General features: G+C 56.0%; 1 protein-coding gene across 5 annotated transcripts in view; it reads right to left on the bottom strand.

Annotated features, from left to right (window-relative positions):
- The window catches only part of GTF2IRD1 (GTF2I repeat domain containing 1), a 103,412-nt gene that overhangs the window by 54,209 nt on the left and 26,771 nt on the right, over positions 1-22,432 (bottom strand). For 4 of the 5 annotated variants that reach the window (XM_019754983.3, XM_019754984.3, XM_074328434.2 and 1 more), the window contains 8 exons: positions 17,989-18,117; positions 16,277-16,418; positions 13,666-13,821; positions 11,673-11,856; positions 10,651-10,961; positions 9,534-9,623; positions 7,768-7,851; positions 3,035-3,218 (listed from right to left, as the gene is read on the bottom strand). In XM_019754983.3, coding sequence (XP_019610542.2) covers positions 3,035-3,218; positions 7,768-7,851; positions 9,534-9,623; positions 10,651-10,961; positions 11,673-11,856; positions 13,666-13,821; positions 16,277-16,418; positions 17,989-18,111 — 1,274 coding nt within the window. In that variant the 5' untranslated portion in view covers positions 18,112-18,117. Of the gene's footprint in view, positions 1-3,034; positions 3,219-7,767; positions 7,852-9,533; positions 9,624-10,650; positions 10,962-11,672; positions 11,857-13,665; positions 13,822-16,276; positions 16,419-17,988; positions 18,118-22,432 lie in introns of those variants that run through there. The other variant, XM_074328437.2, reaches the window with a different exon arrangement.

The raw sequence follows: 22,432 nt of genomic DNA, 5'->3' as shown, positions 1-22,432 counted from the left end.
CCTCTGAAGTTCTGCCATAGGTAAAAGCGACATGTCGGCCCCTCAGGTTGTGAATTCAGATCCCCTCACTAGGAGGGGCTGTGTCCTGGAGGCACAGGAGATTTGGAGGCCAGAGCTCGACACAAGTGGGGGCCTACGGGCCAGGGAGTCCCCTACCACCAATAACAAGACCCAAAGGCCTTGTCAAGGGGCTTCTCCATTTGGCAGGAGAACACTCTGACTTCCCCCCACCCCGCAGATGCCTGGGCTGGGGTAAAGACTCCACCTTTTAGCTGCTTCCTAGCCCCCCTTTCTTCTGACCCATGTCTGCTAGGATGATCTCAGATGGTCCTTGGAAGAGGCTGGGATGTGTAATAGTGGGAAATGTACAGAGGGCTCAGAACAGAGCAGCCACTCCTAAGCACTTACTCACACAGTCATTTAGCCTCCAATCGGCACTGGGAGGCACGGACAATCAGTAGCCCCATTGTACACATGAGGAAAGTGAGGCACAAGGCAGTCAAGTAATTTGCCCAAGGACACACAGCCGGGAAGTGGCAGGGGCAGGATTCAAACCCAGGCCGTCAGTGCTCATGTGCTTAACTACTTAATGAGGTCAAGGAAAAGGACCCGTGTTTATTGAGCATCTACCACATGTTAGGTGTGTTATGTCCACTTCCTCAGTTTATGTTGAAAAAAACCTGGAAGAACATCACTGTCACATTTTTATAGACAAGGAATCTGATGCTCAGAAGAGAAGCTGCTTTTCAAGATTATCAAGCTGCAAGTGGATTCAAGCCCAGTCTGCCTGATGCCAAAGCCTCTTCCTCCAGGAAGCCTTACAGGCTTGCTGCTCACCTGGGAACACATTTCATGTGTCCTGGACTCATCACAGGAGTGACCACCCCCTATGACAGGCACTGGCTTCTGGGGGCAGGAGGGGACTGTGCATGTTGTTTCATGAAGTCCTCAGCAAAGCCCAGTGAAGGGCTGGGTCTGTAGCAGGCATTCAGCACATACTCGTGAGGAATTAAATGCACTATAGTTTGAATCAGGGAGATCAAATACCACGGTCAGGCATGTAAGGGGACACTGGGGTGCCCCTGTTGCTTTTCTTCTCCCTTATCCCCCTACAAGAGTCAAGTGAAGGAAAGCAACTTGAGCAGCAGCGAGAGAGATTTAAGCCAGACACTAGTAGGCACTGACAGAGAGGCGACTGATCCCAGTTCACCTACACAATCATTTATCCAGTGCCCGTTGTGACCAGGACCCGTCAGGCAAGGGTTGTAAAGGTACAAGAGGGCTCAGATGCGCTCCAGCTGCCGTAGGAGGTGAGCAGCGCGCTAATGGTGGAAGAAACTACTTGTTACCAGAGGGCAAAATTCGTTACCAGGGGAGGGCTTTCAGATGCAGAGAAAAGCAAGAGGGCCTTGAGAAACAGACAGGTGGGCAGACAGGTGCAAGCTGGTCCAGGTGGAGGGAAGGGCTTCAGCAAACGCCCGGAAGGTGAAGAGGCAGGAGTTCCCAGGAATGGGAGGCGGAGGGACACAGAGGCTGGCATGGTGGCTGCCAACAGGCCAGAGAGCGTGCGCTGTACCCCGAGGGCCGGGGGCAGTGACGGGTTCTGAGTGGAGACCCACATGGTAAGAGCTGACTTTTAGAATCATCTCCTGGGAGGCATCGAGAGGTCCAGACCATTTGTCTCAGCGTCTTGTCCTCTCCCTGCCTCTACCGTGGGATCCCAGGGTCCACCTGGGCCCTCTTCTCGTCTCGCCGCTCTCCTCCCACAATCCCTTCCTGGTCCACGCTGACAACCCTCAGATTTTTATCTCTAACATCTGACATCTCAACTTGGCCTCTGAGAATTCCACGTCCTGAGCTTCTCTGAGTTAACGTATCCAAAATGAGCTCACTCAGAAACATGGCGGTGACCCTTGCCTTCCTGCTCCCACATTCCATCCACCAGCCAACCACACCACAGCTCAGGATCTACCCCAAATCCAGCCTCTTCTCTCCCTCCACCTGCCACGCTGGCCTGTCCCCCTGCCCCAGCCTCCTTGCGAGTCTCCCCACTCCCCACAGTCCAATGTCCCCCATCAGACCCTGGCTCTGGCCTCTAGCAACCCTGCAGAGGTCCTTCCCATGGCTCTAGAATGATCTCCACTCTCAAAGTTGATCCCCAACCTCTGTTCCTTCTACCCCTGGGCATCTAGGCTGCTCACTGAGGCCAACCCTTCCACCCAGACCCTGCCCAGCTCAGTGTGGGCTGCCCCTTCTCAAACTCCCAACTCACCCTAAATAGGTGAGTCCTCCACCTGGACCCCCCATCCATTTCTCTCTCTCCCATTACCCTGTTTATTTCCTGAGCTCTAAGAAGTCAGAAGGCATGAGTCCGAATTTGGACAAGTATTCATTTGTTCATTCATTCATTCATTCCACAGATACTAGGTATCACCTACACACCTGGGACTGTTCTGAGTACTAGGGAATCAGCAATGAGCCAAACACAGCCCTGCCTGCAGTCCCTGCTTACTTTACAGTCTACTGGCAACAAGCGAGTGAGCAAGGCACACGAGTACAGGAACACACTGAGAGCTGCACCCTCAGGGAGCTTCTGGAACAGATGCCTGGGAAGGGACTGGTACAGCGCTGCCTGGAGGCAGGGGACTGGCTGGCATGGCCTCTGGCCACCCCCCCATCTCTAACCATTCAGGAGGGAGCATCCAGGAAGTCTGGGCATTGCCTGGAGCTGCTGGTGCCAGCTTGGTGGTGAGTCCAGGCAACTCCCCTGCCAGCTATAAGGGCCAACACCCTCCCCAGGGAGGAGGAGGTTGCACAGCTGTTAGGTTAAGGAGCCTGAATTCTCTGCCAGATCCACCCAACTCTCGCTGTTAAGTCACAGAACCCCTTCATTCCAACCCTGCCCCATTATCGCCTCCCCAGGGCCCTGCCGCATGCCTGCTGTTGCCCCTGCCTAGCCCTCCCTCGCACCCCAACACTCTGAGCCCAGGCCCAGCCCAGAGCACAGGCCATTCCCCTGCACCTCACCCCGCACCTCTTAATGATGAAGTGGATGCTGTGCCGCTCCTCCAGGATCCGCTTCAGCTTGGGGACCCCATAGGTGCAGGGGCGCTTGAAGGGGATCTTGTCTGGGATGCCCACGATCTCCACTGCCTCTGGGTCACAGGCGATCTTCCTGTAGGGGACGGGGACCATGTGGTCCAGGCCCAAGGCTTCCGCTGGAAGGCAATGGTATGGCTGAGTGCCAGACAGAGGCGGCAGGACACACAAGGGGCCCCAGGGACACGGTCTTCAGCACCTCCCACCTCCCTGGCACCACTCTGGCCATGCTGAAATGTCAAGTCATCTCACTTCTGTCAAAAATGCCTACAGGCTCCCACATAGCTCAGCGATGGCCAAAGACCTGCCTGGGCCTATGAGGCTCTATGTGACCAGTACCCTATCACCTCTGGCCTTATCTCCCTCCTTTCACCCCTCTGCTTACTCACCCTGTCTCTCCAGCCTCCTTGTTGCTTCCCTCACACACCAGGCACAAACCCCAGGGCCTTTGCACTCGCGCTTCTGTCAGATAATCATATGCTTCCCTCCCTTCTCTATTCAAATGTTTACTCAAATGACACCTCATCAGCATAAAACAGCCGCCTCCATCCCTCCCTAACCCACCCTGCTTTGTTTTTCATCCCTAGTTTATCATGACCTGACATTACAAACATGCTCGTCTATACGCTGGTTCACTGTCTGGAACCTAAGGTCCACTGGAATAGGGGCATTCGTTCTAGCTCCATGCCTGGGATCTAATAGGACCAGCACATAGTATTAATAGCTGCTCCCTGCATATTTGGTGAGTGGATGAATGGCCGCAGGAAGCTCTCAGGCTCAAGGCGGCTCTTGGCAGGACGCCTCTGCTGCACAGGTGTGCCCTTTCCTCCAAGGAGGGGCCTGGCACCCCTCTCACTCTTCAGTGACATAAATGAGACCCGGCCAGAAGCTGACAGCTTTGCCGACAGCAGTGTAGACAGAATCTGGGCTCATGACTGGTTACTTGTTCTTTTCCTCCAGACCATTAGGTTTGGTCTTATAAATGTTGGTTGTGCACTTACACCCCAGCTCCGTGTGTTCATTCACTCACTCACCAAACACTTCTTGAGCACCCGCTGAGTGCTTGATGGTACTTTCACACTTCCCTGTTCTCCCCAAGGACTGGGAGGTCTCAGGAGACCAGCTGTGCCTCGTCATTCTGATTTTCCCAAGGGTCCCACATCTCCTCACTGTTCCCCAGGACCCTCCCCATCCTGGCCTTGTCTGTGTCCCCACCAGGCTTTGCCTGTGTCCTGAAGTGCCAGCTGGACCCCCCTACAGCCATTCCCTGAGCAGGGCAGGGCAGAGTAGTCTGGGGCCCTCTCCGGGGCTCTGTCAACATTGTTTTTCTGTTGATACAGCTCAGGTCTGCGTTGGTGGCTTTGGCAGTCGAATTTCACTGTGAAGTCACACTTAGCTCACTGTCAAATTAAACCCTGGAAATCTCAGCAGCTGTCAAACCATTTCTTCTCCCCCCACCCCCCAACATCATCAGCCACACCCCAAGCCAGCCCCAGCACTCGAGTGATGGGTTCTTCGAGTCTACATGAATTCATCAGCACTCAGGTTCATCGGATGTTCTGGGCCTGTCTTTTCAGCAGCAATGAGATCCAGCGGATGGAGGCACGACCCTGTCCAGCCTCCAGCCACGACCCGCTGGGACGCAGAGAAGGAAGCCACCATGCACAGTGCTAATCCCGTCTCAACTTCTTCCCAGGTTACAATGTCCGTGAGGCTTCCTGAAGGCTGGGAACCCCCATTTCTTCTGGTTTTCTTCCCCCTCTGCATCCCCAGCCCCATCGCTGGCCTACCTCATCCAGGGCTGGTAGCTGAAAGGACAGAATCAGGAGCAGGAGCTGCCCATTCAGGGTCTGTGGGAGGCCTCCGCTTGCCAAATGTCCCCACCCATGGGATCCCCCAATATTCCTGGGGAACCTCCTTCTCCCCAGGACAGCTGACAGGAAAGCTCAGAGGGAGCTCCGGCCTGAGGAGGGGCAAGGCCTGGACCACTCCAAGCCCAGTACTTCTTGGATTTGGCAGTGGGTGGGGGCCAGGTGCTCAAGTCTGGAAAAGGCTCCACATTCTGGAAACATCCAGAGCTCACAACAGGCCTGAAGACTGGTGGCTGCCTGCCAGCTCTGCTGGGGCAGAGCCCTCCCCTAAGGGCAGACAGAGCCAGCCCTCCCCAGCTGCCGCCCATCTCGCTCACACCTGCCGGGGCCAGGAGGACTCAGGTGCACACAGCCCTCCAGTACCAGCAGTACTGGGCAGAGGGGCGGAGCAGGGGGGCCAGGTGGCCACATCAAAGGCACACAGGCTATCAGACTCCTCACTAAGGCCTCCAGGGCCTCGCTCAGCCGCACCCCAACCTGGAACTGCCAAACCCACCGCCCAGGTCTCCCCAGCCCCAGCGTGGATCAAAGGGCAGCTCCTCCATGAAGCCGCCCCTGACTCCCCAAACCGGTTGAGACCTCACCGTCTCACCTGTGTTCTCTTTCTGAGGCCCCTACCATGTACACTGCCACGTCCTAGATCATGCGGCTATATACCACCTCCTGCGACCACTGCACGTGGCTGCAGGCTGCTGCTGCTACTTCAGACACATTTTCAGGCAACTGCTGAAGAACCTTGAGACGAGAATTGGCCTGAGTGCCTGGCACAAGGTGGGGGGCTCAAAATGCATGACTGGTAAGTGAGCAAACCAGTAAATGTACGAGTAGAAAAAAGAGAGGAGGAAAGCAAGACTGATGTGTGATATAATAAGTAAATATATGTGATCTTCAACTTGGGTTCTTGGCACTAGGGCTCCTAAAACCTTTGTTATTCCACCCCCACCCCCATGATAGGGGCGAGAATCATACCTGAGTACATGTTAATTAGGTGACTCTCGGTGGGCCCACGGTTAGCTTCAGGATGTGGGCCGCTCACCAAAGGAACCAACAGTGTAACTAGAGGGCTGGCACTTTCAGCTGCCTCCCAGCCCACCTCCTGGGAGGGGAGGTGCTGGAGACTAAGCTAATCACTGAAGGCCAATGACCAAGCCAATGATTAATCAATCGTGCCTACTTAATGGAACTTCCATAAAAACTCTAAATGAAAGGGTTCGCAGGGGTTGGTGAATCTGTGTGCCAGGAGACTGGCACACCCCAAAGTCCATGGGGATAGAAGCTCCCACACGGAAGACCCTTCCAGACCTTGCCTTATGTACCTCTTCATCTGACTATTCATTTGCATCTTTTGTAATAGACAGGTAAACATAAGTAAAGTGTCTCCCTGAATTCTGTCAGCTGTTACAGCAAATTATCGAACCAGAAGAGGGGGTCGTGGGAACCATGGATGTGTAGCCAAGTCACACAGAAGTGTGGGTACCCTGCGAACCCACTATTTGTGACTGGTGCCTGCAGTGGGGGCAGTCTTGTGGGACTGAACCTTTAACCTACAGGGTCTGTGTAACTCTGGGTAGTTAGTGTCAGAATGGAATTGAATTGTGGGACACCCAGTTGCTTGGGAAAACCCACACTTCTGGTGTCAGAAGTGTTATGAGTAGAGAAAGTTTTCCTTTAGTAAGGTAGGAGGGGAGGGAAGAAGAAGAAACGAGATGAGAGAAAGGGAAGTAGAGAGGAGGAGGAGAGGAGGGCAGTAAAGCCCCACCCCGTCAGGTGCAGTCACGGCGAGAAGGCCAAGGTTAGGGAGGGAGACCATCCAACTCCAGGTCGCCAGGCAGGTAGCCGTGGACTCCCAGTGCAGTGCTCATCCCCCCACCCCCAACACACAGGGAGCTCCAGAGACCCTGACTCTCCTCTGTCAGAGGAGAAAGCTCTGGGGTGTGCCCCCCGTCCCCTCCCCGGCCCCATCCTGCAGACTTCCCCACAGTGGGGCTGCACAATTCATGTGGAATTGAATGACATCTCACCTGTGTGGTCATCTCCCCAGTGACTGAGAGCCACCCACTCCGGCCAGGACCACACTGTGTCTGACCCTGAGTGGGGCTTACAGATGGAGCTTCATAAAGGTGAGCAAGCCAGTGACAGCGAGTGAGGACTGCCAAGGAGACGAGGAGAACAGGTACGGTGGGGGCGCCCAGAGACCTCGTCTCCCAGCCAACTAGTGGCTGCGCTTTCTACTGGGCACGAAGCTTGGCCACACAGATGGCACACCTGCCCAGTTACCACCTGTGTTTGCTGCCCAGAGTGTGGCGGGCTGACGTGTGCTGTGAGCCTGGCTCTGTCCTGGCCCTCATAGGGATAAGGCACATCAAGTGTGTGACGTGTAAGAGACGAAACCCTCAGGGCTTTGGGGGCCCAGGCTGAGTCTCGAAGAACAAGCAGGAGTTTGCCCCCAAATGATGCAAAGGCCATGCCAGGTAGGAAACGGCGTGGTGCGTGGGGAACCTGCAAGCGTGTGAGGTCAACAGCCATTTTCCACCTGACAGCCTACCCCTGACCTGCCTGCCTCCCACAGGTGAGTGAAGGTCTGGGGCTCTGCCATCAGCCCCTCCCCTTGGAGAATCTGGAGCAGAAATATTGACACAAGCACCTCCCACCTAGAGAGGGGATGACATTAGTGTTGACTGCACGCGGGTGCCAGCATACGGCTCCTGCTGTCACGTTAGAGAACACAAGTGACGGCCATGTAATGAGATGCTCGGCACGCTGCTGGGCCACACAGTGGGCCATGCCGCCCACTCACCATATCTGCTGTTAAACAGGATCTGCACACACTCCCGGAGCGTGTTGATGTCCTCGGTTTCCTTTATGAAGGCGTCCCACTTCTCTATCAAAACACAGGAGGTACAAGTGAGGGCCCGTTGGAGACGGGGCCTCATGGCCTGGCTACCTCGTGAGGAGCCCCCCGTCCCCCACTGCCCTGTGGACACTCCCAGATGGGGTCGTGCCCCAGAGACAGCCACACTCTTCCCACAGCCCCGGGCCCTGGGCCTTCCTCTCCAGAGCCCCAGAGATGAGCCCCAGCCCTTCCACCCATTCCCACCTCGGACCCTGACACCCCAGCCTCCTCCAGAAAGGGGCCCTACACAAATCCAGGGTACTCTGATGGTCTCCCCACCTGCTCTCCCCCACAGGCAGTGGGTATCATGCAGGCTCAGCCTGTCCATCCTGGGCCCGTCCTGCCCCAGACAAGCAGGAGGTGGGGAGAACGTTCCCTCTGAGTAAGGAGAGGCTGAGCCCTGACCTCAAAGACCAAACCCTCGTGCCTCATACATCTGGGGTCTCACCAGCCTCGGCCTTGTCAGCTTCCCCCAAACTCCCAGCCCTGATGGCCTCTTCCATAAAACCAAAGCCTCTGCCTCAATTTAATATGAATAACAAGGGTGATCGTTTGGTTCATTATAACTATAAAAGTAACATCTTTAATTTATTAAGAGCTTATCTGTGCTAAGTACTTCATACATATAATATCCTACTGAATCCCTCAGGACAACCTTTAAACATAGATATTATTCCTATTTTTCAGAAGGGAAAACTGAGGCTCAGAGGGACCGAGTGTCTTGCCTGAGATTACCCAGCTAGTAGGGGCGAAATTCTATTCCAGCTGGTACCCTTGCCCACCACGGCCTCCCATGACACCGTTCCATCTGGATGGATATCCAGGTCTTCTCTCTGCCAGGGATGGACCTTGTTTGGGGCAGTGAGGTCTCCATTTTGATCCCAGGGAACCAGGTTTTTCCGAAAGAGCCTCTCACTGAAGGTGAGGTGGAGACCACAAGGCAAAACTGCTGGAAAATCTTACTGCATCTCTTTTTGGTATAAATGAATCCCAAATTTTCCTGCTCTCAGTACTCTATGAAGTACTTTCAAAATCTGTCCACATGTTTTTGATACTCCTTCCTTCAAGGTGGAGTTTAATTCCCCTCTTTCCCTTTGTGGACTGGATCAAGCTTCTGGCTTCTAATGGGTAAAACATGGCAGAAGTGACAGTGATTTCTGAGGCTGGGTCATAAAAGACATGTGGTTTCCTCCTTATTCTCTCTCGGATCACTAACTTCAGGAAACCAGAAGCCACATTGTGAGGACAGCAAGCAGCCCTACAAAGGCCCACATCGGAAGGAATAAGCCTCTTGCCAACAGCCACACCGGTGATCCTGGAAGTGTCTCCTCCAGCCCCAGTCAGGCCTTCAGATGATCTCAGCCCCAGCCAACTTCCTGACAACAGTCTCGTGAGAGGACCTGAGCCAGAACCGCCCAGCTGAGCTGCTCCTGAATTCCTGACCCACAGAAACTACAAGGTAAAATGCTTGTTGTTTTAAGCTAAGTTTTCAGGCAATTTGTTATGTAGCAACATGTAACTATTACACTCTGGTTTTACTCAGAAGTCCTTTGTGCAGAGCTGTCCTTTCTCTCACAAAGAGCTGGTGGACACATTTCCATTTCAGTAAGCACCGCCCCCAGCCCTGGATCCCCACTCTGGTCAGGGTGCTGCCATGGGCACTGTCCTACCTGACTTGTCATGGACGATGGAGAAGAGAATGCGCTTAGAGGCATGGACGTTCTGAATGAGAGGCCCACCGGATCCAGTGGGCTTCTGTCCTGGACAAGGGAGAGAAAAGGTATAGGTTCGAGGGGGGCCCCAAAGGGATCCCCTGACCCAGCCTGAGTGCACAGGTACTAGCTCTGGGGTAACAGTCTCACCAACCAGGAGCACCCCAGAACTGAGCCCTGTGATCATGAACTCTAGGCAAGTTCCCTGACCAGAGGCCTGACACATTCTTCAGCAGAGTCTGCTATCCAAACGGCAGGTCAGGGAGGGCAGGGTGTCTGAGGCCACCTTTGACAGGGGGAAACACTTTTTCAGGCCTATTACATCCCATCCCCCTGCTCAACCCACACATTTGTATTTGTGTATGGTGTCCTTTTCCCCCTTCTCATAGTAACAATAGCAGTAAATTTAACTTATAAGCACCTACCATGTGCCAAGCATTGGGTGTGTTTTAATACAGCAGTTCTCAAACTTGCGCATACACGGAAGCACATGATGGACTTGTCAGTACTCAGACGGCTGGGCCCCGCCCCCAAGGCGTCAGATTCAGCAGGGCTGTGGCGGGGCCTGAGAACTAACACGCTCTGTCATTTAATCATAATGACCCTGCAAGGCAGGTACTACGGACATCTCCATTTTACACATGGGGAAATGGAGGCTCAGAGAGGTAGAGATTTGTCCCAGGGCACACAGCCACTACGCAGAGAAGTCAGGATATGATTACAGGTCTTTCTCCTACCCAGCTGTTCCTTCTCTGATGCTTCCAGACCCCTAATCCAATGGGTAGGTAATCGGTGCTCATTAAATGCATGTGACTGCCTAGCATGTTTACTCTCCATAGACTCCTCCGGGAGTCCTCTCGGGGGTCTCTGGGTCCCAGGCCAAGGACAGTGTTGGCTCAGCGAAGGCCTGGGGTCTCACTGGGTCTACCTTAGGGCACATCTGTCCTGCGCAGCCTCTTGCCCCAACGTTCCTCCTTCAGCCTGGGGAAGGCCTCACCACCCTGACGTGCCCTGGAAGGGGCCCTGCCTAAGTGACCTCAGCCCCAACCAGACTTGGGGGGCCCCAGCAGCTTACCACAGCAGTCAGGGAAGTCTTGGGCAGCAGGCGTCTTGGGCTCAGGCCCGGGCCGGCCGAGGCCCAGGTCGCTGGGGACAAGTGGGCAGGCCGGGGCCTCCTGCTTGAGCTCTCTCACGGCGTGGCTGGGGAGTGTGGCACTGTACAGGAAGCTGGCCACAGAGGACGAGGTGGCAGTAGGGGGCAGGTCCTGGGGCGGCCCCTTGGTGGCCTGGCCATGCAGGCTACAGTCCCGAGAGCCCTTGGCTGTCAGGGAGACACCATTCAGCTCTACGAGGGCCTTCGAGTCCCGCCCGCCATCCTCGAGTGGCCTGGGTGAAGGAGAGGACACATGATGGCTTCGTACCCCCGTCCTGCCGGCTGTCTTCTTACTGCCCAGCCCCTCAGCCCGCCCTCTGCAGAACACAACAGACTGTGAGGTACATAGGACAGGAACCAGTCCCATTTCACAGGTGGGGGAGCAGGTCTGGGGCAGGGCTTGAGTGTCCAGGGCCACACAGCTGGGTCCCGGAGGATCCCAGCCCTGCCCCTCAGCCTGTGCCCCAGTCTATCAGCTGTGTTCTTCCAGCTGCAGCTGATCGTCTCCCATCTCCCACTGCCTCCCTCTTCTTTCGGGATTGTGTGCTGACGGTGGGGCCTGAGCTGCTGGCCCTCAGGCTGGCTTCCCTCCTCCACACTTTTGCACGGGCAGTTCCTGACATCTGGAGTGCTACTGGGGCTATTTGTTCCCCAACCAAGTGTTGTCCAGCCTCTTTGCAACAAAGAGGTCCCCTGGGAGGACTTCCGTGACCAAACACATGGCTCAGATCATGCCCCATGAGCTCACCTCCACCATCAGATTGGGAGCTTTTACAACCGGGGTCCCCTTTGGGGTCTGAAGTTTCCTCCCCTCTGGCTGGGTTAAGTGACCACAGGTGGCTGAGCCAGCATGGAAGCAGGCCACCCTCCTAACCTCTCCTGGCCCGGCCCTCATGGTACAGCCACCAGGCCCTGGCCCACTCTCAGTGAGCTGACTCACTCACCTCTTGAGCTTGAAGCGGATACGGTGGCTGTGCTCCAGTATAGCCATGAGGGCCTTGGGGTCATACTCAGCCGGCCTCCGGAAGGCCAGGCCCTCGGGCAGCCCCTGAACGGCCAGCAGCCCTGGCTCCCTGAGCAGTCTCTCATAGGGCAGTGGCACCACGCTGGCCCTTCCCAGGGCCTCGCCTGTTGGGGAGGGGGTTGAAGAGAGGGCCTAGTATGAGAAGGCAGCCAGGATGGGGAGGGGGCCAGGCATGCCCTATGTTGAATGACTCCCCCTGGTGCTGGTTTTCCAGAAACTGGACCCCATCGGCTACTTAACTGCAAACTTCACACAGAATAACCCCCACTGGCTGGGAGTGGGGTGGGCAGGGTCTGAGGACAAGGCCCCATTGTCTGAGGGCTGGGGCTTCTCCATTGAGGGTTTCCCGTGCCTTTCTCTTCTCCACTCCAGGCATCTGGGTAGAGGGGAAAGTAGGCCCGGGGCTGTGGGCAGACGGTGAGGAGGAGAGAGGGGTGAGAGAGAGAAAAGAGGGCAGGAGAAAGACTGAAAAGAAAAAGCCATAGGGAGGAAGAAAGAAGACAGAGAGAGGCAGAGAAAGTAAGGAAGACAGCAAGTAGAGAGGAAACAAGAAGAAGGGATTCAGAAAAAGAGCGAGGAGAGACAGACTGAGAAGATGGTACAAATGAGGGACGGGGAGAGTAGAGAGGAGACTGGCTGAGGACCAAGGAAGTGGGATGGCCAAGGGGCCAGGGGTCAGGAACATCTGTTGTTTCCCCCTACTACAGCCCCCACCCAGAGGCAGAAAGATGCCCGTCACCTCCTTGCCACCTTATTCTGTCTGAGGTGGGGAAGGGGGGGCCAGGGCAGAGTGGGCAGGGGTGCAGGGGGCTGCACAAACCCTACAGCTGGCTAAAGTGTCTGCAGTGGCCCAGACAATCATGCATGAAAAGTCCTCCCACCCAGGACTTCTGGGCCCCCTAGACCCCTTGGCTTCCTTCTCCTGACATCTAAACAACAGCAGGAGTTTCCTCACAGAACTTTGCTGCATAGAACCAAAGGCTGAACAGGGAAAGGAATAAAGCAGGTCAGAGATAAATGAGGTGGGACCCTTAGGGACATGCCCAAGGTCACCTAGGGCGTAAGAAGGTCACCACTGGGCCCTGAGACTCTGCAGCCTGAAACTTCCCAAGAAAAGCCAGGCCTGGACTTGGCTGACAGTCAGCCTTCACTGCATCATTCAACAAACACCCTCTGAGCACCTGCTGTTGCTTGGCCCTGAACTGCAGGCCGGGGACGGCAGAAAAGGGCAGCCACAGTCCCTGGCAGTTGAGAACAACTGGGCTAGTGAGGGGACAGGGCATAGTGGGTGCCCAGAGGAGACCCTAACCCGGTGTGCGGGGTGCTTCCTGGAGCTGAGCCTTAGAGAGTAATAGCGTCTAACACACAGAGGAGAAAGCAGTCCCAAGAGGCACAGAAGCACAAAGGCGAGGTATGAAATGAAGCCAGCGTGTGCTGGAGAACAGGAAGCAGTTCTGTGAGGTGGGTCTGCACGGCTGGGGAGGTGGGAGGGAGGGAGCTACGGCGGGCGCTTACGCTCACGCCACGCTGAGGATGATGGGGATTCCTTGAAGACAGTGGAGGGAAGAGCATGATCAGACTTGTGCTTCGGAAAGACGCCCTTGGTCACAGGGTGGGTGGGCAGCAGGGAGCCAGCCTGGAGGTGCCAAGGCCAAAGCAGGCCTGGGGCCATTTCCAGGTGAGAGGTGGCAGTGACCAATGACAGGGCAGAGGCAGAGGGGACGGTGGTTCAGGAAACAGTGCTGAGTCAGAAGATCCATGCCTGGGGGTGCAGAAGGGCGGGGAGCAATGCCCTCACTCCTTGAGGTTTTGCCCAGGGTGCATAGTGTGGCAGGAGGGGGCCTCCTCAGCTGAGCAGAGATTGGGGCTCCCACCCGCCTAGGGGCCCCAAATGGAATGAGGAAGGATCTTACTATAAAGAACATCAAACACCTCCTCTACCATCTTCTGCAGAAGATACACATCCGAGCCATGCTCCAGGGTAGACCGCGGGGCGTTGCGGCCGCCAACCTCGCCCCGAGGCAGCTTCTTGGGGTGCTCTGCCTCCGGCTCCTTCCACGGGGGCCCTCCTGTGGGACACAGAGCACGGGGGCCGTGGTGAGCATCATTTCACCACCTGTCCAGTAAGCTGGGATGTCCCTGCCCTGTGCTGAGCCCAGAAGGTGGGCACCCAACACAAACTACAAATGAATGAATGAATAATTAATGAGTGAGCAAGCCCTGCCTCAACCTCAACCACCCTACCCAGGTCCAGGGCTGGTCATAGGGCCTGAGTCTCATCCCTGGTCACCTCTAACTTGCTGTGTGACCTTGGGCAAGTCCCTTCCCTCTCTGGGCCTTAGTCTGTGAGCTCTCATGGGAAACCAGCTGGCCTGGCTCAGAACAGGTTCAACGAACGTCCATTCTATCTGCCCCTTTCTGTGCACTAAAACTAACGCTCTGTCTTAACCAATCAAAGCCCCAGTTTTCTGCTCGGCCAAATGGTGATACAAAGGGGAACCTACCAGGAGGCCAAGAGGCTGTAAAGAGGCAGGTTCCTGCTAGGCGAGGCCAGGGTGAAGGCTTAGGAGTGTAAGTAAATCCTTGGGTGGGGAAGATGTTAAAAACAGTATTGAAAAGGGGACGAGAGGAGGACCTAGAGGCCCCCTCCCAGCTTGGAGCCTGTTCTCCTCCAGGGATCTTTGAAGCTTGAAATAAAGCAGCCGAGTTCCTGGCGCTATAAATAGTGGCTCTGCCTGGCTCCGGGAAGCCAGGTGCACCTTCCTCAGGCCCCAGCCTGGCTCCCAGCCTGGCCAACTGGGGGCCAAAGGACCCCGCCACTGCCCACCCTGCCCTGGCCTAGCCCCCACCGCACCTTGCAGAGGGTACGGGCTCTTAGGGCTGAGTGGGACCAGGGAATGGCCAAGGAAGCAGCTGGACCCCAGTAATGATATGTCCAATGCTGGGGGACAGCCTTCCCTGAAATGGCTAATCCTAGGGTCCAGGCCCGGGGTGTAATGAAAATGCTAATAATGGTAAGACAGCAGCTGATGTTTACTGAGTGTGAACTAAGTGCCAGGCAGTGTTCCAAGTGCTTGCCGTGTGTTAATTCATTTAATCCTCAGACTGACCCATGACAAGGTAGCACTGTCCTCCCCTTTCACAGATGAGGAAGTTGAGGCCCAGTATGTAGCAGGGGGCAGAGCCAGGATGTGGCCCCAGGCATGTGACTCAAGGGCCTGCTCTGAGTCCCAAATTGTGGCTCAAAGGTCTGCTTGGATGCTGGCCTTCAGTGCTGGGGCCAGGCCCTAACCCTGTAGTACCTAGTCCGCCAGAAAGGTGAAGCTGACCTCCCCCAGGAGTTTGCTGCCAACCGGGACTCCAGGCGCAGATGGAAATCTAGGGCACGTGGGGGGCTGGCGTGGTGTGGGGAGCAAGCACAGCATAGGTGCAAGGGGTAGATGGGCCCAAATGGGGCCTGGGGCGGGAGTCTGGGGAGGCATCTGCTAGGCAGAGGAGAGCGTGAGGGCCTTCCAGGTCCGGGAACAGCAGGACAAAGGCAGAGGTAAGAAGGGACACACAGGGCTGGTGAGCTAGCACTTGGGCACAGCGCAGCCAGGGTGAGTACAAGACACCAGAGGACAGAATGCAGAGGCACGGGCTGGGTTAGTGGGTCCTTAAGGCCCGGTGTTGAAGAGTTGGGGTCTTCAGAACGACCCCTCTGCCTCGGGGCTTCCGGCTCACAGCCCTGATTACTGATTTCTTCCAAGAGCAACCAGGACCCCTCCCGGGAGTGCCCTGCTGCATCTCCCAGATTTTGAAGGGGGCACAGCAGAAAGAGCATGGGTTTCAGAACCAGAGGCCGGGCCTTGAATCCTGCCTCCATCTCTTGTCGGCTTTGTGTCCCTGGGGAAGTGGCTTATGTTCACTGCGCCTCAGTTTCTCCTTTGTAAACCAGTGGTAACTGTGCTAAGCCTGCTGGGAAAAGTAAACAGAACACCAGCACATGGCCCTGCTTGCAGCACTATCACACCAACCACTCACACTAATCAAGCACTTCCTACGTGCTGCTGGACGTGTCCTGAGTCACTCTGTCCCCATGAGCCACCAGGAGGAGGCTCCAAGATTATGTTACTGTAACAATGACAGTGCCTACCTCCTAAGACTGACGTCAGGATAAATGAGTTGGCATTGTGAAGGGTGTTGCACACAGCAGGCGCTCAGCAAGTACTATCTGGACAAGTGTGCTCGGTCCCTGTGTCAGGGACGCATCGCAACTGGGCCACAACACTGGGCATCAGTGCCCCCTTCTGTCAATGAGCAGACGGGGGTGGCTGGGTCTGGCTGGCCCTGACGTTCAGTCAGCCAGGCTCGATCGACCGAGAGGCTGCTGTATGATTCCAACTAAAACTGGGGTCACCCCGATAAGGCCACATCGGGAAGCTCGCACAACCCTCTCCTGTCCAGGGCATCCCCCGACACAGCCACGCTGGTGTTGCACTGGGGACCCAGTGCCCTGGGCCTCCAGAGCCCCGGGGTACTCACGGCAGAACCTGAGGAAGTCTGATTGCAGCTCCTTTCGCGCATTCAGGAACATTCTCCCCTTCTCGGTGCCCACCACGAAGGCACTCTCATCGTGCACGGCGACACAGGCCACTTCCGCATTCAGCTTGGAGAGCGCTGAGCACTGCGGGGGGAGCAGGGGGTGTGAGCCAGGGAAGGTGCCCCATCCCAGGACCCCTCCACGCCAGCTCTGGGGGCAGGATATGAGTTCCGGGGAGAGGTCTCTCCTCCAGCCTTCTCGGTCTTAGAATCCGCAGTGGGAATGGATGAATGACCCTACCCAGTGAAGGCCCCAGGGCCGCGGGAGCCTGTCTTGTTCACGGCACCAGGCTAACTACAGGGTCACTGGAGCCTCTGAAACACCCTCCAGACCAGTGCTGTCTGACAGAACTTCCTGCCATGATGGAAATGTCCTATGACTGCACTGTCCAGTACTGTGGACACTGGCCACATGTGGCTATTGGGTACTTGAAATGAAGCTAGTGCGACTGAGCAACTGAATTGTTTATTTAATTATTTAATTTTAACTGGTTACAGTTTAAATGTCAATGGCCACCTGTGGCTAGTGGCTGTGGTGTTGGCCACCATTGCCCGCGTTGGCTAGACTTCCACTACCAGCAAACTAACACTGCTGCAGGACCCCGGGCTGAGCTCCTGGGGCTCCCCGCCTCAGGAAGGCTGCCCTGCACAGGGGCGGGCCTGCACCCAGCCGGCTTCCCCAGGGGTACCCACCACCTCTGGCCCAAACACCACCTAAACTGCCCTAGAGCCATCCACAACAGCAACAGCGTGGAAGGAGCCCCTTTGTCCTAGGGGAACTGAAGACTTTGCACCTGGAAATTCACTTTAAAAACTAGTCATGCCCCGGGGGCGACTGGTTAGCTCAGTTGGTTAGAGCGCGGTGCTTTTAACAAGGTTGCCGGTTTGATCCCGACATGGGCCACTGTGAGCTGCACCCTCCACAACTAGACTGAAACAACTATTTGACTTGGAGTGGATGGGTCCTGGAAAAACATACCTAAATAAATAAAAGTTAAAAAAAAAAAAAAAAAGAGCACGACAGGTGTTTTAAGAAGAAAAGAAAAACTGATCATGCCGTGTGACTTCACGCCCTCTTTGAATTTCAACTTCACCACCCTAAAATGCAGGGATGCAGCTAACTGACAGCAGATTTTTTTTTAACACCTGCCTACCTTCTCCATCACAGAACTTTCCCGAGGGAAAAGGCTGGTGGGAAACAACATTATTATTTCTTCATTTGGGATAAATGGCTACAGGCTTCGATATGCAGGCAGCGGTGCCAGAGGCGTGATTTATGAGATGCAGCTACAGCTCTTGCTGTAACATCAGGGATTACAGCTTTCTAATGAATCACGGCCACACATTATCTGCCAGGTGACCTGCTGGGAGGGAGACTTGTGACCATGCCAGGGACTGGCCTTGAACGGCAAGAGGTGATAAAATGAGGACAAGGGGATGCAGACCAGAGCTAGCGTTTATTCCCAGGACTTCATTTTTACATATTCGATCTCACTTACGCCTCCTGCCTCCATGTCAGCAGAGACCCTTGTTGCAGGTGGGGACTCAGGCTCAGGTTGGTGAAGGCTGCTCTCAGTGGCAGAGCTGGGATTGGAGCTCTGTCTGCTTACAAAACTGGGTGTGCCACTCCTCCAGGGGCAGGCAGGGGCACTCACCATGGAATCTAAGGCAGACACAAGGCTGGTGATGATCTCGTCTTTGCGGGTGAAGGCCGAGTTCCAGCGGTCAGGCCCGCAGCCGTTGGCGGGAACGTCGCAGCGCTTCCCCAGCAAGGCCATGGTCACCTGGATAGAGGAAGGGAGGAGGCAGAGGTGGGTGTGGGCCACAGGGTGTGGCACATGTGGCAGCTGCCCACCCCAACCCGCTGGGCCCCTGGGCTGTCTCTACTGCCCAGGTGGGACAAATCAAGAGCTGGCCTTTTCTTCGCCCTGAGAGTCTTACATGCAGGATGGAATTGGAGCCTTGACAGGCCTGGACGTGCAGCAGCTCGCACGCAGCCCATATAGGAGTGGGTCAGATGGCAGGAGTGTGCCCCACAGCACGTCCCCCAAGTCTGCAGCCCCAGAGCTGAGCCCAGCACCCCAGACGCCAACTCTCCCCATGCACAGTGCTCTGGCCATGGCCCTCTCTCGCTCACACACTCTCTGTGGCTCCCTAGTGCCCACATTAGCTCTTGACTCCTCAGCTTGGTATTCAAGGTTCCTGGTCCAGATGCCCACGTTCCGGGCGTCTAAGCATGACAGTCCCCCAAACATGCCAACATTCTTCATGGCTCCCCAGCTGTCACAGGTCCCATTCTCTCTGCGCTGAGCACCTTTCCTGGCTGCTTTATCATCTACTGACTGTCCACTCAGCTTTTAATTGTTGCTTCTGCTGGGGAGGAACCCCTCCCGCCCCACCTCCTGCCCTCTCCTGCCTGACTGGGTCAGGTGCCCTCACTGCCCCCCCCCCCCATGTCCCCGAGCTCCTCCATTACAGCTCTGTATCAAGCCACGTGCTCCCCCCGACAAAGTCACTGTCCCAAAGCCTCCAAGTCAGTCCCCTTTCTGGCTGTCAGGACGCGGTCTCAGAGGGGCGGAGGTGGCTTCATCTCAGACGAGGGTTTCTCCCCAAAAAGGACTTTGTCCCCTCTTCACGAGGCTCCTGGAGGAGAGCTGCATCTTCCTCTGTGCTGGGGCGACCTCAGACCAGGTTCCCCCCGACCCCACCAGGGTGACCTCAGGCAAGAAACGGGCCTGGTGTCCCTGCACCACCAGCCTGGCCTGGGTGCCCACAAGATACCAGTCAGCCTCTCTCGGTTCCTGTTCCACCTGCCCCTCCCTTTCCAGTCCTCAGGAACCAGGTCTCGGGGGCCCACACACAGGCTGCCCCAGTGCCAGCTCCTTCCTTTGAGGCAGCTCGCTCCTCACCAATCCAAGCAAAAGAGAAGGGAGAGGTCAGTAGGTTTCCCTCCCTGAGCCCAGCCTCCACTAGTACTTTGTACACAAGCCCCAGTTCAGGGGAGTGAGAAGGAGCAGGGCTGCGGGCATCAGAGGGGGGCCATAAACCCTGCCCTCGCTGCTTCCGGCCCATGGGGATCAAGGAGTCTGTGCACATGACCAGGGGCATGGTGGGGAGGAGCACCGAGCAGGTGACAGCTGGGCCTGGCACCTTAAAGGGTGCCAAACCGAGAGTGCCTTCTACCACTGCAGCTGCCCCTGGACCATAAGCTCTGTGAGGCCAGGGACCGGTCTGCCCGTCACTGCTGCACCCCAGGGCCCAGCTCAGGGCCCGATGTATAAGATAGAGCAAAGTAGTGTGGTCCAAACCATGGACTGTGGCCTTTAAGTGGCTCACGAAATCGACGACACAGAACAGCACATACCGGAGCTTGGCACATGTAACAAGGTAAGAGGTGTCCAACTTCAGTTACAGAAGCATTCAAAGGAATTAGGGATGAAGCATTAGAGCTCGGCTCTGGCCTGTCCTGGCCCAAGCCTGCTGTTTGCTGTGGATAAATACTGAGCTTAACCACTGGCCAGCCAGCAGTTGGCTAAAAGATGTTTTGGATTCACTGAACATTTATAAAATTATTTCTTCCCCCAGGTTGCAGTATTATAAAAGTTCGAAACCCACAGTATTCAGGGCATGACAGGCCACGGAGAGACATGCATGAAAGGGCGGCCAGGCGCCATGGTTCAGGGCTTTCCGTGGCATGACCAGTTGAGGTCTGCCTGCCTGGGGCGCTTCAAGGCTTGTCCCCTCCCCTCAGCCGCCCCTTGCCCACCAGTCCCTCGAGCCATTCCCAGAAAGGCCTCCGGCTGTTGGAGCACAAATTGAATCAGGGCAAAGCAGGAGGCACCAGACAGCACTGCAGCCCTGCCTCCAGGTCGCACCAGACGGCTGCCAGCTCATAATCCATTTAGGAAGGATTCAGGGAGTCAGAGAGGGAGGGTGAGGGAGGCATAGAAGGAAGGCTGGGCTCCCTTGTCCTGGCCATCTGCGCTCCTGGGACCCTCTGTCCTGAGCTGGAGCCTAAGGAGGCCCAGCCCTAGGCAGGCGTTTGGGGAAAATGGAGGGAGAAGGCCCTCCTGCCAATGCCCAGGCCTCTGAGCGAGGGGCAGCTTGCACATGGCTGGAGCTGCTGAGGGAGGGACGGGGGCATGAACACTGAGCTGGGGGCCATGAGCCCCCAGGGGAAATCCAGGTGCAGGCCTGTCAGCCACGCTGATCAACCACCTAAACACTGTTTTCTCATTTGGAAGGTGGGACTAGTGCTAAACTGCAAATGAGGGAGGGAAGAAAATCACCCAATAAACCAAAAAACTCCATAGAACAGAGAGCACAAAGAGTGATATGCAGCTCACCAGGAGGCAAGCACCCAAGCATAAGGAGGAGGAAAGTCCCTGGAGGAGGGGACAGTGAGAATGGAGGTACCAGCTGAAGCCATCACATACTGGTACACGGAGGGCTTGGAGCTAGGTGAGGGGAGAGGCTGGAGACGGCCAAGTGCTGCTGTGTCACCTGGGAGAGGACATCAGAAGTGACATCGCAGGTGATATGTAGGTGTCTGGCTTCTGGTCTGGGGCACAAGTGGCCAGGAAGCCCTCGGTGACAAGGAACTTTTAGCCACCCCTGATGCCTGGGGGCACAAGGCCTGCAAGGGCCAAGAGTCAGGCAGGGAGACCGTGAGCGCCCTTCCCTTCCTCAAACACCTCCCAAGGCTGCCAGGGTGCCACACACTTGGTTTTCCTCCCACCTCCCAGGCACTGCCCTCCTGGCACTGACTGCCAAACGCCGGGCCCCCTCTTCTTCCCTGTCCAGCTCCCTCCCTTACTGCTAAGCAATCTCTTGACTTTATTAAACATTATCTATGTGTAGGTGACTTGATTTTTCTCTCACCTCCTCTCCTGAGATGTCACCTCCTGCCTGCCTCCACCTCTCTTCAACATCTAACAAAAAATTCAAATGGAACAGGGCCCCGTGTTTCCCACTCACATTTGCTCCTTTCCGGTTATCCGCTTAGACTGAAACTGAGACCTCCGCCTGGAGTCCCTTCTCCCTCACTTCTAAAACATTCTGGGGCAAATGCACCCAAATCTGCCCACTCCTCGCCACTAGCCCACCCAGGCCATCCTCGCTTGCCTGTGCCCTGGCAATGGCCTCATCACTGCCCTCCCTGCCTCCACGGTCCCTCCTGCAAACGGCAGCCACAAAACTCTCGTGTCACGCTCCCACTTAGAGGCTTCTGGTGGTTTCCCACCGTACGCAGAATGGAAAGCAACACCTCCCTGCGCTGTAGGCCCAGGTCACAGGGGTCTCGTACTCGAGGTTCCTCGGGGCGGGAGGCTGTTCCAGGTCATCTCCTCCCGCTCCCTCCTTGTCCCACCAGAGGCCCCCTGACCACACAGCCCCACTGGGAGCCCCACCCCTCGCACTTGCTCCTCATCTCCTTTTGTTTTCTTCATGGATCTGAAGCAACTTGTTCACGGGCTTCTCGCCTGATTTCCCCAACTAGAAATTGAGCTCTGGGAGGCCAGAGGCCACGCCTTTCGGGTTTACCGTATACCCACTGCCTCACACGCTACTTGGGTTTTCATGGGCATTCAACAAATATTCAAGGACTAACAAGTGTGACAGCAGGCCACTCGGGCGGGGGCCGGGACATTCGCAAGCTGTAAACAAAGTGTCAGACCACTTTCGGCTTGCCTGGCTCTCAGAAAAAAGGCAGCAATGTGGGAGATTGCAACTCTGGAAGTAGTTGATCCCCAGAGGAACAACCCTGGAACTGAAAGTGAGGGAGGCTGCCACGTCAGACAGGTGTCCTGGACAGGTGTTCCTCCAAGAGCGTCTCCAGGACCCACAGCATCGCACACCTAGAGACACCTGTCAGAATGTCTGGGGGAGAGCACACTGTGTGTGAGCTGTGTTCCATCAGAGACAAGGAAGGGACTTGCCCAAGACCCCTAGCCAATGGGCAGTGGGGATGAGGTCTGTCCATCTGCCTGTCTGTCCCCAAGCGGGGTCCTTTCCTGTCGACATGTGGCGGGAGAACTGTACTCCTCATACTCGCCAGGACTTGGGGAACAGAGAGACCAGCTGATCCAATCCACAGCCAAC

This window comes from Rhinolophus sinicus, chromosome 3 (genome assembly GCF_057876585.1).
Source record: "Rhinolophus sinicus isolate RSI-liver-muscle chromosome 3, RSI-T2T, whole genome shotgun sequence".
In the NCBI taxonomy this organism is placed as follows: Eukaryota; Metazoa; Chordata; class Mammalia; order Chiroptera; family Rhinolophidae; genus Rhinolophus; species Rhinolophus sinicus.
This window is presented reverse-complemented; position numbering and strand designations above follow the sequence as displayed.